Source organism: Neofelis nebulosa, chromosome 7 (genome assembly GCF_028018385.1).
Source record: "Neofelis nebulosa isolate mNeoNeb1 chromosome 7, mNeoNeb1.pri, whole genome shotgun sequence".
In the NCBI taxonomy this organism is placed as follows: Eukaryota; Metazoa; Chordata; class Mammalia; order Carnivora; family Felidae; genus Neofelis; species Neofelis nebulosa.
The window spans coordinates 29,448,894-29,467,658 of record NC_080788.1 but is presented as its reverse complement, the minus strand read 5'-3'; the positions used below and the strand labels follow the sequence as shown (position 1 = coordinate 29,467,658).

The following is an 18,765-nucleotide window of genomic DNA, read 5'->3' as shown; positions in this document are numbered from 1 at the left end:
GGAGAGACTGTCTTTTTACCACTGTATGTTTTAGCTATTTGGATCTTGATAAATGGTATTTCCAAAATGGCACAAAAATAAAATTATGTTTATATTTTTACCTTTTAAACTTTCATATTCAAAGGAACTTCATTAAAACAGTTAATCATATTTCCCACATAATAAATTATTTGGAAATATAAAAGTAAGCTATGGCGTGCCTGGGTGGCTCAATCGGTTAAGTGTACAACTTCAGCTCATAGTCATAATCTAGTGGGTTCGTGAGTTCTAGCCCTGCATCAGGCTCTGTGCTGACAACTCGGAGCCTGGAGCCTACTTTGGATTCTGTGTCTCCTTCTCTCTCTGCCCCTCCCCCACTTGTGCTCTCTTTCTCTCTCTCTCTCTCTCTCTCTCTCTTAAAAATAAATAAACATTAAAAAAAATTTTTTTAAGTAAGCTATATTGTGGGTATGTATATTTGTATTTTATAGGCATAGAGAGAGTTGGCCCAACTCCAGAAAAAAAATAGGGGTCAGATCCATTCAATTTGGAGATAAAAGAATAATATAAAGAGTTTTGCTGATACAAGCACAGATTAATGCTATTAGTGCCTGAATATAGCTATGCTGAGCTGTCCTGCTAGTATTCAGGTGTCAACATTTCTTTAATGGACTTACCTTGTAGTTATAAGAATTTATTGTAGTTTATAGCCTGGAATAAAAGCATGCTATTGTTTTTGAACTTCAACTGTGAATATTAACACAATAGGAAGAAAATATAGCATGTTTGAGATTTCCATGAACATTGTTCAGGTTTTCTTCACTTAAGAAATTTACATGGGACTATCTAAAACTTTTTAAAGAAATGCAGAAAACTGAGTAATCATTTTACATCTTTGAAGATTTGTATGTAGCTAGTATTATTTTAAATTTAATCAAATACTCTCCCTATATGTTTTTCCAGTTTTGCAAATAAATTTCAGAAATCCACAGTCCAGACTTCTGTTTGGTGGATCTGATTTGCATTATCCCTTTCTCCATTTATTTATTCTTTTCCTTCTCTGACTTTCTCTATTACACCATTCAAAAAATTAAAACAACCAGCATTTATTGTATGCCAAATGCTTTGAAATACATTATCACATTAGATTGCCCCAAGATGAAGATGCCTTTTGGGTAGCTGTGAAGCTTTACATTTGAATAACTTATTTTAGGCCACTATCCCTTTCTACTGTCACATGCCTTCTTACCTTTGTGTACCCAAGATTTCTCTCAAAAGCATAAATTCTAATTTCTGTTCAGAATAAAAGTGGTTGTTATCAGGGGACCAACTGTGAAGTAGAATTTTATCTTTTTGGCTATTTCTGTCATGGCTCTTTTTTTTTTTTTAATGTTTATTTTTGAGAGGGAGGGAGCAGGGGAGGAGCAGAGGGAGAAGGAGACAGAATCTGAAGCAGGCTTCAGGCTCTGAGTTGTCAGCACAGAGCCCAACACAGGGCTTGAACTCACAAACAGTTAGATCATGACCTGAGCTACATTTGGTTGCTTAACCAACTAAGCCACCCAGGCATCCAATTCTGTCATGACTTTTTTCCTTATACTATGCATTCACTGTTCTCTGTTCTCAAAATTTTTTCCAAAAACTCTTCATTCACATGGAGGTTTAAATAACAGTGTAGCTTAATTTATGACTTTTCCCAGAGATATTGCCATTTTCATTTTTTTCTGCAGAAAGAGAATTAGAAGTTAAGGCTGACTCTCATGGCTCCAACTGTCTAGCTATTAGGAATCCTTTACTCATGAAAACTGCCACAAAATTTGTTAGGCTTAATCCAAATGGATTTCATTAATATATCATTTAGCTCTTTGTAAGGTAAAATGAATTACAACTGCTTGTTGCTTAACATTCTATTTCAAGTTATTACTAAATTTCTTTTTAATGTTTATTATTTATTTTTGAGAGAGACAGAGGGAAAGCAGGGGAGGGACAGAAAGAGAGGGAGACACAGAATGTGAATCAGGCTCCAGGGCTTGAACTCATGAAGGGCTTGAATTCATGAACCACGATATGACCTGAGCAGAAGTCAGACACTTTACTAACTGAGCCACCCAAGAACCCCTCTTCTAAATTATTTTTGGTTTTTGAAAAATTCTATTGCAGCATACAAATGGCAGCATACAAATGGCAGAATCACAATGGAATATTGTGATTCTGAAGGACATTGCATTTTTATTTAATTTTATATTTTTAGTTAAAGATAGGATGTTAGAAAAAAATGCAAAAGTATGATTCTTTTCCAGTAAAAGTTTGATCCAGGATCACTTATTTTATCATGACTTTCATCTCCTAGTGTGTTCCTGAAAACATGTTTGAAAAGTCATTGTCTGAAAGTTAAAGATAAAATGGTATAAGGGACCCTAGAGGCCTATAATATGTTATAAAATTCCCAAATATGATAGTGTAGTTTCTACCTTGGCAATCCAAATGGAAGGACTAGAATCTTCCCAGGCTCTGGAGCCTAGGGTCAGCCTTCCTGATGGTATAACATATATATAATATATACTATATGTAGTATATTGTATATTTTACATATATAATATGCAATATGTTACATATATAATATATAATTAATAGATAATATATAGATAATAGATGACAATATATAATATAGATAACAGATAATAGTATAGATAATATATGTAATATATAATACATATATTAGTATCTATTAATATAATATAATAGATATATCTATAATAGATAATAGCTATAATATTTTATATATATTATATATATTTTAGAAAAGGTAAAGGCATGATCTCATATAAACATAAATTAACATATCAAAGATATCATTTAACTCATTAATTATTGAGGAGACCAGTAAGATGTTACAAACAGTTCAAAGCAACAGATAAATATATAATGGGTAATTATTATATTGCTGAAAGGAATTTACAAATACATGCAAAACTGTCTAAAGGAAATAATTATATTCCACCAGGCAAAATTCATTTGAATTTTTTTTCAAGTTTATTTATTTATTTTGAGAGAGAGAGCAAGAGAAGGGCAGAGAGAGAGGGAGAGAGAATCCCAGCCAGGCTGTGCTGTCAGTGCAAAGTCCAGTGAGGGGCTCAAACCCACGAACTGTGAGATCATGACCTGAGCCAAAATCAAGAGTCAGAAGATCAACCGATTAAGCCACTCTGGTGCCCCTGAATTTCTTTTTAAGTTGACTTATTTATTTTGAGAAATAGAGAGAGAAAATGGGAGAGAGAGAGAAAAAACATGACCGGGGGAGGGGCAGAGATAAAGAGGAAGAGAATCCCAAGCAGTTTCATTGCTGTCAGCACAGAGACTGATTCGGTGCTTAAACACATGAAACTGTGAGATCATCACCTGAGCTGAAACCAAGAGTTGGACGCTTAACTGACTGAGCCACCCAGGGACCCCTCATTTGAATTTCTATGGCAAAGAATCATTTGTGTTAGTATAAGTTTTCTATATTTTACAGAGTTGTAGAATAGCTGGAATGAGAGCTGCAGACCCTTATAGAATTGGATAACTTGAAAGGATATATTGGACAGGACACCCAATAATAATTTTTTGTCCATTTCAAAGTATTTCATAATTTTTCATGACAGCCAGAGCCTGGAGCCTGCTTCAGATTCTGTGTCTGCCTCTCGCTGCCCCTCCCCTGCTCACTCTCTCTCTCTCTCTCAAAAAAGATAAATAAAAATAAATGTTAAAAAAAATTTTAAAAAAGAAGTGATGGTGCAGCTTGTACAAGTGCAACAAGGGTGTTAAACATATAGGTCACCTTGATTTGCTTTTGCACATTTGTGCCATTCCGTATTGAACATCCATGAAGGTTATAAAAATCTCTCTGAAAACTTTCATAAAGAATCTTGGAATGGACTTTTATTTATTTATTTATTTTTAATTTATTTAAAAAAATTTTTTTAATGTTTATTTATTTTTGAGAGAGAGACAAAATGTGAGTGGGTTAGGGGAAGAGAGAGAGGGAGACACAGAAGCAGAAGCAGGCTCCAGGCTCTGAGCGGTCAGCACAGAGCCCGATGCAGGGCTTGAACTCACGAGCTGTGAGATCATGACCTGAGCCGAACTCGGACGCTCAACAGACTGAGCCACCCAGGCACCCCAGGAATGGACTTTTATCAGCCTCTATTATTCACTATCCTGAGGCTAAGAAACCAAGCCTAAGAAACTAACTCTTCCAGACTTTGCCTGTAGTATCTATAAATTTGGATGAGTTCTTCTTTTCTTAAAGTCCTCCAAATTTGTCAGTGGTCTTGGCGTTTCGATAAGTGACTTCCTCACTACCTGTAATGCTTGACCTGTAAACCAGGTACCAGGCCAGTATTCCCAGGTGGTCTTTGTAGATTTTGGATCTATAGGTAAAGTAAACCTTAGTTCTGTAAAAATGACTTATCTTACCTAATTCAATGAGAATCATTCTCAAATATGATAGTTCAGGTAAGGCCTTGGTTGCCCAAATGATTTAACCAGTTTTATCCTAATAATAAGAGAACAGATTCTTATTGGACATTTGAAAGTAATAATAACAATACTGCCATTAAGAGTAAGATGAGGGCACTCAGTCCGTTAAGCATCTGACTTCTGCTCAGGTCATGACCTCATGGTACATGAGTTTGAGCCCTGCATTGAGCTCTCTGCTGTCAGCATGGAACCAGCTTTGGATCCTCTGTTCCCCTTTCTCTCTACCCCTCCCCCTCTCCTTTTCTCTCTCTCTCTCTCTCTCTCTCTCTCTCTCTCTCTCTCTCTCTCCCTCTGTCTCTTTCTCTCTCTCTCTCTGTCTCAAAAATAAACATTAAAAGAAGTAAGATGACTCAGTTTCTGAATTTGTGGGTCAAGGGGATGCTCAATGAGTATCAGATATTTCAAAATATTTTCATTTAACAAAAGTACTATTTACTAAATTGTTGTGGGATATTCATAGCTTAAGAAAGAGGTCAGAAAAGTACATCATTACAATATTAATAATATTCTAAACGGATAACTACTCAATTTTCCCTCATCAGTTTATTCACTATGTTCCTCAGCATGTTGAGTTAGCAGTCTGCTCTCACAAAGCTGTGAGAGTCTGAATTATAAAGACTCTTGGAAATCCTGATTCAATCCTCTCAGCTCAGAAGATTGTACTTAAGAATCTTTTTTTTTTTTTGAAGTATCAAAAATTTGCAGTAACTTGTACATTTCTTGTCCATGAGGCTCTGGGGCTGTCCTTTTTGGTTTAGGACACAAACTCTGCATCACAAAACATAAACCATGTAGATGACAGATGATTGTGGGTAATTTATTTCTGTGACCCATAATATCAGAATGGATAAAGGTAAAATTCTCTATTGGAATCTGTAAGAATTCTGGTTAAGAGTTTTGATCTGTATTTGCCCTGAGATTAAAAACATATTATGGGCAGAAAAGGCATTGACAAATCTCCAGGAAATTCTGGAGATTTTTGTTCAGTGTGTTAGTATTATAATTATTTCAATCATCTCTATTTTTATGTGGTAAAAGATAAAAATAGTGTGATTTTCTAGGGTCTTCTGGATAGTTTTAGATGTCAAAGATAAACTGAAAGTTTTACTTTTTCTATATTTAGGATCTAGTTCTGGGAAGGCTGAGGACATTTGGGCAGTGGATTAATACAGTTTCAAAGGTGCCTGAGAAACCAGACTTGGTTGCCTTTCTAGTTGAAAGAGACAAAATAAAATTTACTTTGCAAATTTTGTCCTTCATTATGCTTTTTTATATTCTAGAACGAACTGACCCTTTAGTTCTCCCTGATTCTTTCTCATGGGTTTTGCTAGTTCAAACCATTTTTATAATATCATGAAGATGTTATGTATAGCACACTGTATTATTCTTTTCTCCAATGAATCATAAGGAAGTATTTAAAAATTTTTATTTCAATTTCCAATATAGTAAATACCAATAATCCTAACCAATGTAAACGGAAATTCTGGAGTCCTCAGTTAAGTCTGAAAGTCCTTTGGTTTGGAGACCAAAAAACCTCAAGACTGCAAACTGCTACTTTCAGACAAAACTACTCTTATTCCTTGAAAAACAAAAGTATACACAGACTTGTATTTCTCTGTCACAGTTGTTCCTAGTACAGTCTTATTACTCATATTAATTATAGGTTTCAACCAAGTAACTTCTACTTCATAGACAAAACTGAGGGATGGGTAGTTTAGAGCTGTCTAGCATATACAAGCCATTTAGTAGATATGCAAATGTCATGACTACACATAATACAACTTTTTACTGTCACACACATCCCTTTTTTAAAATCTCCCTCATTGATATTTATTACATTAATAATATTTCTAGAAAAAGCAAGTAAGATCAGTAACTGAATTTACATTAAGTTTCATTTTGATCCATTAGCCAATTTGGAAAAAAGCCATATTGATCAAAGGGATTAAAAGTAAAATGTTTTCTTTGGTACATACAGTATTTTTTTAACATGGTGGCTCTATAAACTTTTTTTTAAGTTTATTTATTTTGAGAGAGAGAGAGAGAGAGTGGGCTCGAACGCATGGGGGAGGGTCAGAGAGAGGGGTAGAGAAAGAATCCCAAGCAGGCTCAGGACTGCCACTGTGGAGCCCCACGCAGGGTTCACACCCTTGAACTGAGAGATCATGACCCAAGCCGAAGTCAAGAGTTTGATGCTTAACCGACTGAGCCACCCAGGCACCCCGCAAAGCTATAACCTTAAGCAAAAGCAACTTAAAGATTAAGGGTCTTACAGATATTAATTCAATTAATCAGTCTAAGACTTTAAGTTACTTTGGAAATGACCTACTATAAAACATAAATACTACAAAACATAATTATGGTTGAAGTAAAATATTTGTCAGGTCAATTATTCAATGAAATTGAATACAGTTTTATATTTTTCCTAGGTTTTAATAATATGTAGGAATAGTATGAGCTTATTTAATCAGTAAGCCTATATAAGTTTAGGGAAAACACACCCTAGGAGAATTAAATGTATGCTTGTGTTATACTTAACACTGATGAAGAAAAAGAGGTGTTTTTTTTTAAGCCAAACTATTAGGTTAGCTTTATTTACTACAAATCTACTCCTACTAATGTGAACTTGGATTCTTCAAATATTTCTTAGGGTCACTGAAAATAATTTTATATAAGTTTAGCATTTTAAAACCATTAGAAGTTCAGTTTCCTATTCTGGGAACTTTATGAATACTGAATTTTATATAAAAGCTTATTTTTCTCTTTAAGTCAATCTGAGCAGAACTTTAAGAGACTCTGTAGTATAATTTTTTAAATATCTTCTGGAGATAGGAAGACATTTCATATAGAATGAGAGGTAAAGGCTTTTTATTTATTTATTTATTTATTTATTTATTTATTTTTTCAATATATGAAGTTTATTGTCATATTGGTTTCCATACAACACCCAGTGCTCATCCCAAAAGGTGCCCTCCTCAATACCCATCACCCACCCTCCCCTCCCTCCCACCCCCCATCAACCCTCAGTTTGTTCTCAGTTTTTTTTTTTTAACGTTTATTTATTTTTGAGACAGAGAGAGACAGAGCATGAACGGGGGAGGGGCAGAGAGAGAGGGAGACACAGAATAGGAAGCAGGCTCCAGGCTCTGAGCCATCAGCCCAGAGCCCGACGCGGGGCTTGAACTCACGGACCGTGAGATCGTGACCTGAGCTGAAGTTGGACGCTTAACCAACCGAGCCACCCAGGCGCCCCTGTTCTCAGTTTTTAAGAGTCTCTTATGCTTTGGCTCTCTTCCACTCTAACCTCATTTTTTTTCCCTTCCCCTCCCCCATGAGTTTCTGTTAAGTTTCTCAGGATCCACATAAGAGTGAAAACATATGGTATCTGTCTTTCTCTGTATGGCTTATTTCACTTAGCATCACACTCTCCAGTTCCATCCATGTTGCTACAAAGGGCCATGTTTCATTCTTTCTCATTGCCACGTAGTACTCCACTGTGTATATAAACCACAATTTCTTTATCCATTCATCAGTTGATGGACATTTAGGCTCTTTCCATAATTTGGCTATTGTTGAGAGTGCTGCTATAAACACTGGGGTACAAGTGCCCCTATGCATCAGTACTCCTGTATCCCTTGGGTAAATTCCTAGCAGTGCTATTGCTGGGTCATAGGGTAGGTCTATTTTTAATTTTTTGAGGAACCTCCACACTGTTTTCCAGAGTGGCTGCACCAGTTTGTATTCCCACCAGCAGTGCAAAAGAGTTCCCGTTTCTCCACATCCTCTCCAGCATCTATAGTCTCCTGATTTGTTCATTTTGGCCACCCTGACTGGCGTGAGGTGATATCTGAGTGTGGTTTTGATTTGTATTTCCCTGATGAGGAGCGACGTTGAGCATCTTTTCATGTGCCTGTTGGCCATCCGGATGTCTTTTTTAGAGAAGTGTCTATGCATGTTTTCTGCCCATTTCTTCACTGGATTATTTGTTTTTCCGGTGTGGAGTTTGGGAGCTCTTTATAGATTTTGGATACTAGCCCTTTGTCTGATAAGTCATTTGCAAATATCTTTTCCCATTCTGTTGGTTGCCTTTTAGTTTTGTTGATTGTTTCCTTTGCTGTACAGAAGCTTTTTATCTTCATAAGGTCCCAGTAGTTCATTTTTGCTTTTAATTCCCTTGCCTGGTAAAGGCTTTTTAAAGTCATAGACACGGAGAGAACTTATAGATCTTTAGATCTAGAACTTTGGCACAGGTCAAGAGTAAACAGAAACATGAAATTTTACTCATAAATATCAAAAAAGTATTCTCCTTCCCAGTGCATATGAAAGTTTTAATTGATTTGAACTTAAAAATGGAAAAATAAAATTTTGATAAAAGTCTAACAAACCAGATTCTCTGTCATCTTTAATAGAGAATAGATGTCTGTCATCTGTTTACAGAGATCATCAGATTATCAAACTCCAAAACCAAATTACTTATCAGTATTCTTACTAATGGGAAATAACTTATCAGTAGTAAGTGAACCACCACCACAACCATAAAATTAGTAAATAGGGGGAAAACTAAAGACACAGAAGCAGCAAATTTTAAGATCTATTCCTGCTTGGAGTTCACGTCTGGGAGCCAGGAAAAGACATGTCTGGGCTTTAGGTGCCCAGGGGGTGTACTTTTCTGGCAACTTTGTTTATCTAGCTCTGTCACATGACTCTGTCTCAGTGAAGGACCTTCAAAACTGGTTTAAAAAAATATACATACATTTTTTTAAAAAATGTTTATTTTGAGAGAGAGGGAGAGCACACACGGGGAAGGGACAGAGAGACGGGGAGAGAGAGAATCCCAGATTAGGCTCTGCGCTGTCAGCTCAGAGATGCGGGGGGGTGGGGGGGGGGGAGATGTGGCGCTCAATCTCAGACCCCACCAACTGTGAGATCATGACTTGAGCTGTAATCAAGAGTTCGACGGTTAGCCAACTGAGCCACGCAGGTGCCCTGAAATAAATTTTTATGAAAGGAAAAATGATTTTCATACAAATATAAAATGAATGTGTATCAAAGATATACTTAGTTCATTAATCAATGAAGGAACCAGTGAAATGTTACAACTGACTGAAGGGAGAATTCAAACAACACACACATCTAGGTGTTGAAGTGAATTTACAAATAGATACAGATTAATATCCACAGGACAATCTATTTTGTTATATTGGACAAACTTAATTTGTATTAGTATAAGTTTTAAAGAGTTTACAAAGTTGTAAAGTAACTCAAATACAGTGAAAAGCACCACCCCGGAGAGTCAGATAACCCAAGGAGGTACATTAAGACTGGGTACCTAGTAGTCTTTTTTTCTTGTCTTTTTCAGAATCTTTCACTAGAGAACAGTTCAGGCAGCAGCCCTTTCCAGCTCTTGTTTTCTTGGCCAATTAGCCATAAGGTTAGCCAGGCCCTAATCTTTCAACCACCCATCTAGAACTTTCTAGGTTCTTGGAGCAAGGTTAGGGAAAATGGGTTTGTCTGCACCTGTCTTTCTTCACTAGCTGGATGAGGACTTTCCTTGCTGCCTCACCTTCCTTCATGCATCTTGTAATCACCTCAGAGCCAACCACTGCACAGTGTGGAGGTGGAGCTCTGAGACACAAGGTTTAAATTGGCGAAGGGATATCTGTTGGAATAATTACCCAGAGTGACTTAAGTAAGCTCTGATTCCCTGAGCCTGATCACCGGGATTTTCCCAGAGGGGAATTCCAAGAAGTATCTGACTACACAGTCACAAGCTCAGACCAGGGAAGGTCTCTGCTGCCTTGGCTGATGCCAAGTTCTGTCCTCTATCCGCAACAGTAGCATTCCCACTGTTAGGTGGAATCACCATTTGTCAGGTGATAAAAGGCTGAATTCTATTTGAGAGGCAGTTTAAGGAGTACAAACATGTAATGTATGAAAGGATACTTATTCAAAAGTAAAATAATTGAGACTGAGGATCACTTAGAATTGGAAAATGTAAGAAAACTGACATTTATTGTGTTTCTTTATTTGGCATGTTGCCTCATTTAATTATGTATATTGTTTGTGTCTATCAGTAGTTTTGCTGGGCCTCACTATATGTTTTACTAAACTCAGTTACCAGAAGAAATCTGGATTTTATGAGTTGTTTTATTAGCCACAGAAAGTTTTAAAGTTTTCTGAAGGCCATTTGGTTAAAATAGGCTGAGTCTTGGCACTCTTTATAGATAAGACTTCTGTTTTTTTCATCTCTAAATTTAGTAGAGGGTTATAGTACAAAGAAAAAAGTTCAAATGCTACTGTGATATTAATCACAACAAAGTCCTCTTTAATCTTACTTTTGGCACTGTACCATATACTTTATTAAACGTCAGAATTTAAACTGATCTTTAAAACACCATTACAAAAGGGAAATAGCCACCTTTGAAGCTTATTTGCAAATGCATAAAACAGTTGCTCTGTTTAGTTTTGCATTTAGTTAGCACTTTTCACAGTAATAATCTTATTTCTGATAGTGTTCATTAGAATACTCAACAGAAACAATTGATACATCTTCCTTGATTTTACCATGCTTAGAACAAAACTTATAAGAGGATAAATCTTGAAATGTCACATTTTTCCAGATCAGACACTATGCTTATCAAACATGGTGGGATATGGTTATGAAACACTGGAAGCATTCCTTCTCTCTTAGGTCTCCTTATCTTCTGAGTTTGTCTTAGTGATTTGTGTCATTTGTCCAAGAGTAGAAATGATTCTTCAGAGCTAACTTGGGTTAGCTTATTGCTGTTCTAGGAAGCACAGTGCCAATGAAAGACAATATATATCTTTAAAGCTCCTTCATTTTCTTATTTGTTGCATAATGAAGTTGTATCAGATTATGCATTTGCTTATGAATTTCCCTTACCCTTTTAGTGTCTTTATTATCCACCATTTCCATTAGAAGACAACTGAAAAATATTCCCATTTCTCATCAGTAAGATTTCATTTTCAGTGTAGGAATACCATGCAAAGTGACAATTGTGACTTTTCCCTAGCTCTAATACTTAACCTCTTTTGTCAGGAAGTGAACTGATGCTGGCTTCTCTTTGTCTTATTCCAAGTTGGGGCATGAGATTTTCCCTGCATTAGAAGGTTGTTGAGACCTGAAGCCTGGGAAGGTAAGATGTCAGCATGAATATTGTCCACTTAGAACTGTGGTTGAATTGAGTGTCCGGTGATTTATGAGCATAACTCATTCCAGCTGTTCCCAGTTTATAAGCTCACCATTTGTTCACATGCTTCCTTCATTCATTGTGCCTTAACTTGTTTTAGTAAATAAAATACTTCAATATTTCAGTGATTTGTTTAAGCTAAAAAAGTAGAACTTTTCACAATAAAACTATAACAATGCCCTACAAAATGACAAATGTGAATTCTTCGTTATGCAATGTTTTATCCATTTATATTTAGATTTAATTGGTAGTCCATTTCAGCATATGAATTATCTGGTTAATAGTCAATCTTGAAAGAGTCTAATAGATTTTGCTTTTAACTAAGCTTAGATTACACTTACACATATGCAGTGTAGTAATTATTTGTTTTTTTGTGGTGCTAGTAATCATATAAATATAACATTAAACAAAATTTTTGCAGGATTGAATATTAATTAGCTAAGTATCTGTAGTGTTAAGAATCTAGTAAATACTTAATGAAGTTACCTTTATGGCACTAGTTAATAAAAGAGGTAAAGGTCATGAATTACTCTTCCCTAATTGAGTTCTTGCTTCCAAAAATCCAGTAGGAGTTTCATAGGATGTTGGAGTGTTTGTGTATTGTTTTATGTCCTGGACTACTAAAAGGGTTCAAGCTCATGTTGTCAGTTCATATTTCTTGAACACTCTAATGGTTTTATTTTGTTTTAACTATTTTTCATGGATTTCAAGTTGAACTTTTATTATGCTACAGCGTATTGGTCAATGTAATTCAATTTTGGCGTGTGCCAATATTGTACTTTTGCTTTCCAGAATAGATTATTCCAAGTAAAGTGATATTGACATTGAGTCTCCACTTGGTTAGTGAGCTATTCTATAATACAAACTTGTTTCTGAGAAATATTTACTACTACTACTAATAGTAAACAGTAGCATTTATTGGTTGTCATGCTTTTAACCTTTTCTGGCTATAATTTTTCTTAGGCATTATATTCCCTATAGTCCAATATGAGATGTAAACATGGTCTTTATAAAGTCACTAATTTCAGTTCCATTTGTATAGTGTGTTTCAACACTCAAAGCACTTTTAGACATTGTTTGATTCTGACAATAGCCCTATGAAATAGCTAAAGCAGGTGTTGTTATTTTGATTTTACGGAGTCTTAAGAGAGTTTAAGTGACTTGTACAAGGTCACACAGCCAACAAGCACAAGTGTGGGTTCAAGAAATTAGTTTTTTCTAGCTCATAGTTGAATACTCTTTCTTGAAGCTAAATGCACTATATTTGTTTACATGATTAAAAACTTGGTTCTTTTATTATGGCAAAGGTCTCTAATGTGTAACAACTTACTTTAAGTGCTGTATAATGTAATGAATTTATTTCATGTGCAATGTACCATACATAGCCTCTGGTTTTAGGGAAAGATTATTGGTGGTATTCAGCCAGAAAACCAAATCATGACCGGATTTGGGGCTTGGGAGTTGTATCTATTCCAGGTTTCATCTTTCAGTTCCAGGAGAATGTACATGATCTCCCTCACTAGGTAGACACTAGATGTCACAACTGTTTGCTACTTGGTGGTCTGTGCAGAAATGAGGTCCAGAAATAATTTAGCAATATAGTTGCATAAAGACTGAAGGCTACTTAGTTCTGTGTACTCAGTTCTGTGTAAAATGCTGGTGCAATACCTTACCTTTCTGTCTTGCTTCAACTAGTACTACCAGTTGTCTGGCTAGATCTTCTTAATTCACCCTCTTTACCCATAAAATAATTGGTTAACTGTCTGCCTGAAATTTCACTTTTATGTTGTAACTGAGGTTGTAACATTTTTATAAATGAGCTTGAGCTTTAAAAGTGGAATCCAGGTGTGCCTTGCTGGTTCAGTTGGCTCAGTTGGTAGAGCATGCAGCTCTTGATCTTGGGGTCAGGAGTTTGATCTCTATGTTGGGTGCAGAGATTACTTAAAAAACTAAAAAAATCTTAAGAAGAAAAGCATAATCCATATACACACTCATTGGTAAGCTGTGTTTACTTTTTTGTATGATAAATATCTAAAAATTTAAAATTAATTTTTAGGTTAATCATTCCTACTTCTTCAACATAATATTTAAATTTCTCTTTGCCTTTCTCTAAATTCTAATTTGACTAGTTAAAAAATAACAGGATTTTTTTTCTTGACCTTGCTTTATTTAAAGATAGCAACATGTTTTTACTTTCCCACAAGTGTATGTGTTTGCTTTGCCCTGCTGTAAGACCACAGAACAACACTCTAGTGTTGATTTCCTTTATATTCCTTTTTGTTTGTTTATCACCTGATCTGACCACTAAATGTCTATTATACCATTCCCCTGACTCCTTTTAACTCAAAGTTTTTATCGTCCAGGTAAAACATTTTTAGTTAGTTCCATCACCTAGTTTGTCATCTTCCTTCAAGTTCAATCTTACCTAAACTTGAGCAGCATTAAGAAATTTGAGTAATGAATTTATAGGCTTTTAAGAAATCCTACTTATGAAGAAGAATTATGCTGTCTCATTTCTGGATTTATTTCTTTAGGGTTCTAATTATCTTTTCTAGAGTAGAAACTGAGCCCCATTTGCACATTATTTCTAAACTTATTTTAAAGCTACGACACTGGGTGGGAGGGTGGGGAGGGTGGGTGATGGGTATTGAGGAGGACACCTTTTAGGATGAGCACTGGGTGTTGTATGGAAACCAATTTGACAATAAATTTCATTAAAAAATAAATAAATAAATAAAGCAATGACACCAACTTTCTTTCAGTAGCTAAGCCTTTTCCTTAAAAACCTTCAGAAGTCACAAATAATTATTTATCTTCTAATTCTAAATTTAGAATTCTAATTTTAAAAATTAAAGAAGCTAGAGGAGTTTTTCCTCTTTTTTTTTTTTTTTTTTTTGGTCATTTTAGAGATACTTTGGCCAACTGAATTTAGAACCTAGTTTTTGTTTTTGTTTTTTTACTGTGTGGAATGCCCCTTTCCTTTGGTTATTTTGTGATGATATATGTACCAGTTTTTATGACAGTTGCTATGTTGACATTCCAGGTATACTGTGTGTATGTGTGTGTGTGTGTGTGTCTATTTATTCCCCTTTGAGGAGTGGGATGTGGAGTTGTAGGAGAAAGAAGTTATTTTCATTAATTTTTTTTCTCTTCACATTTATTTATCAGTCTATGGAAAAAGAAATATTTTCTATTTTATTAGATAATTGTGTTTTCCCCAAATAATTTTATTGCCACTTCAGTTTTCCACTCATGTTATTTCCTTACCTTTTTTTCCTGTGTCTCAGCTCCATCTTTACAGTAGTTTGAGAGAATTGAGACTGCTTTTTTGCTCAAACTGATGCTCTATAACCAATAATGCTACCGCCTCACAGTGGGTAGGGTTTGGGATTAATAAACCATCTTTCATATTTAAGTAAGATATCTCATTTAAGTAAGATTCATATATCTTGTACTATATCTTGATCTTTTCTTATATCTATGTATATTATTAGTGTATCACATTAGTTATCAAAACTTTGTTAGTAATTAGTTCACTAAGGTGGGAGAAAGGAGATAGATCAACATTTCTAGTTTTGGTAATATCAGCTTAAAGAAGAAAAATACACACACACACACATATATAATGTACACATATACACAATTTTTTATACACGTACATGCCCATGCATACATACACTCATATACATATACTTTTTTACACTGAATTATTGCTAAGTGAAATTTACTCCATAACTTCTTAGGTTTATAAAACAATGTATACCATTATTTATTTTAACTGCAACTACAAAATAATGAAATTGATTTGGTGCCAAACAGTGTCATTCTTATTAATCCATATCAATCTCTGTGTTTTTTTTAAAGTTAAAAAAATTTTTTAAATGTTTTTATTACTTATTTTTGAAAGAGAGATAGAGGAGAGTAGGGAAAGGGCAAAGAGAGAGGGAGACACAGAATCTGAAGCAGGCTCCAGGCTCTGAGCTGTCAGCACAGAGTCCGATGCGGGGCTTGAACCCATGAACAGTGAGATCATGACCTGAGCCGAAGTCAGATGCTTAATGGACTGAGCCACACAGGCGCCCCTCAATCTCTGTGTTTTATAATTCTTTGAACATATTAATAGGGGAAAAGGAACTGATTTATAATATCAAAGATTATAGTCCTTTGCTGTATAGTTTTAAGGAGCTGAAAGTAATTGCCTTCAAAATATTTGGTTGGCAGAAGTACTTGGCTGGTTTAGTTGGTAGAGCATGTGACTCTTGATCTCAGGGTTGTGAGTTTAAGCCCCACATTCAGTATAGAGCCTACATAAAAAAATAAAATTTGCCATAAAATATTTGATTGGCAAGTGAGAATATCAAAAATATTCTAGAAAAGGAAATTATAAGAAATAGAACTACCAGATATTAAAACATATTATAAAGCAACCATGTTGAAGCAGTGTAGTAGAACATTAGATGTGTAGAACATGGAAGAATAGAAAGAAATATTCTTTATATAGATTTGACATGTTAACAGAGGCCCTATTAAGCAGTAGGAAAGGGAATGATTATTTAATAAGTAGGGTGAGAATAAGCAGTTAGCAATATTGTGGAAAAGTACATTTAAACCCACATCTATACTGGATGTAACAAAATAAATCTCAGATAAATTTAAGTGTAGATAATTACATTATTGAAAATCTAGAAGATAAGAGGACTTAATATGTTTTAATTTCTCTGGAGTTTCTAAGCACTGAGAAAACGAGAAAAGGAAGATTAGAAAGATTAGATTGCATATGCTAATGTGTTTTATTATAACTGTAGCTCTGTGAACATTATAAGAAAGCATGCCTACTTCATATTCACAACCTGAAAAATTAGTCTTCTTTACTCTTCATACCAGCTGGAAACCTTTTGTTTTCTATATTAGTTAATGGAACAGAGAATGCAGTTCTTTACCTAAAATTTTATTCTGTAGATGCATTGAAAATTATACGGGAGCTCGTTGTGAAGAGGTTTTTCTCCCCAGCTCCAGCATCCAAACTAAAAGTGACCTGTTTGCAGCTTTTGTGTCATTGACTATTCTTCTAGGAACTCTTATCATTGGAGCCCTCTACCTCCTTTTCAGGTAACCAAAATAGAAACATACTTTTGAAAAGAAAAAAGTAATGCATAAAGTAGTTTTTCTACTAAATAACTAATATGCCCTTTGGATCTAGATATTTTTACAGATAGTGATTTCTATTTAAAGTTCTCTAATGTTGTTATTAAATTAATAAGTCATTTTGAAAGTATCTTAAATAGTCTCTATTTGTTCTTTGTTACTGACATCAAGCGTTGATTTCTGTAAACTAATTAGGTAGACCCACATTCACTAAAGTCATCATGCCAAAGCACCTAAATATTAGGGCTAGGTCTATTTAAAGTACATTTTGAATGTGAAAGGAAGGAAACAACTTATGCAACATTGTAAATATGAATTTAAGGCCTGTGGTTAATATCTAGGATTAATTCTTCATTTAGTGCCTACTATGTGCTAGGCATTGTGCTAAGAATAAAGAATACAATAGTGGGGAATCTACTTCCAAAGCCAAGAGCAAACTGTATACACTGTATGTTAGCTAACTTGACAATACATTATATTAAAAAAAAAAAAAAAAGAATACAATAGTGAACAAGACAGACATGTTCCCTAATTGTAGAGACTTAAATCAGCTTGGAGAGAGACAAATAAGGAGGCAATTAATTTGGGAAGATTGTAACTCATAAGACAAAAGGAAAAATTATTCATATGAAGCAATAAAATGTGGTGGAGATTACTTTCATTTATTAGTTTTGGTCTTCACCTTTTTCTGGAATTTTGTGAAAATAATAAATATAGAATTTATAAGTTTAGGAGTTATCTGGTATTATAACTCTCATTACTACTATTTATTAAGTGCACACTGTAATATTTGTGAAATACTTTCAATACTATGCTCTCGTAATACTTGTGAAAATGGAGCTGCGGGTAATAATAAAAGAGATACGAAAGGGCTTAAGAAGTTTATATTCTAGGAAAGGTTTTATATATATGTAAAATTATATTTCATAAAATCCTCCTTTCTGAATTACTTTATACCATAGAGTAATTAAAAGTTGGAGAGAGACTGCTCTTTTAAAACATATAATTACATATTTTATTCTAAAATATATCATTTAAGCAATCTCATGTTTTACTTCAGATAAAAAAAATTCAATAGAAACCCATTGTATCAGATTGTATTTTCCCAAAGATAGCTACAATATCTCTCATTCCCACATGCTGTTCTAACCCTATTTAACCTTAATTACCTCCCTAAAAGCTCTGTCTCCAAACGTAGTTACATTGGGAATAAGTGCTTCAATTTGTGAATTCTGGGAGATAGAGTGTAACCTGTAATAGCTAGTGTGTGTGTTAGCATTCTCCATACAAATATAACCAATAGAATGTGCAGAGAGACAGATTTATTTTAAGGAATTGGCTCATTAAGTTGTGGAGGCTGGCATGTCCATAGTCTTCATAGTGGCCTGGCAGACTGGAGACTCAGAGAATAGTGAGTGTTGCAGTTCAACTCTGAAGGCTATCTGCTGACACAATTTCTTCTTACTCAAAAGAGGTCAGTCTTTGTTCTTTTTAAGGCCTTAGACTGATTAGATGAAGCCCACCCCCATCATGGAAGGCAATCTGCTTTACTCAAAATACATAGATTTAAAAATTAATTTAAAAAAAAAACACTCTTATAGAAACATCCAGAATAATGTTTGACCAAATATCTGGGCGCCATGGCCCAGCCAGGTTGATACCTAAAATTAACCATCACAGTATGAACAAAAAAATTATGAGCCAAGGGACGCCTGGGTGCCTTAGTTGATTAAGCATTTGCCTCTTGATCTTAGCTCAGGTCTTGATCTCAAGGTAGTGAATTTAAGCCCCACATTGGGCTCTGCACTGGGCATGAAGCCTACTTAAAAAAAAAAAAAAAAGGAAAATTATGAGCCAATCTTATTCATTTAACCTAGATATAAAAGATTAAAAATTAGCAAACCAAGTT

General features: G+C 34.8%; 1 protein-coding gene across 6 annotated transcripts in view; it reads left to right on the top strand.

Moving 5' to 3' along the window:
- NRG4 (neuregulin 4) overlaps window positions 1-18,765 on the top strand; it is a 206,099-nt gene that overhangs the window by 155,241 nt on the left and 32,093 nt on the right. For all 6 annotated transcript variants that reach the window (XM_058736947.1, XM_058736946.1, XM_058736945.1 and 3 more), the window contains one exon: window positions 16,671-16,820. In XM_058736947.1, the coding sequence (XP_058592930.1) occupies window positions 16,671-16,820 (150 nt within the window). The remainder of the gene's footprint in view (window positions 1-16,670; window positions 16,821-18,765) is intronic.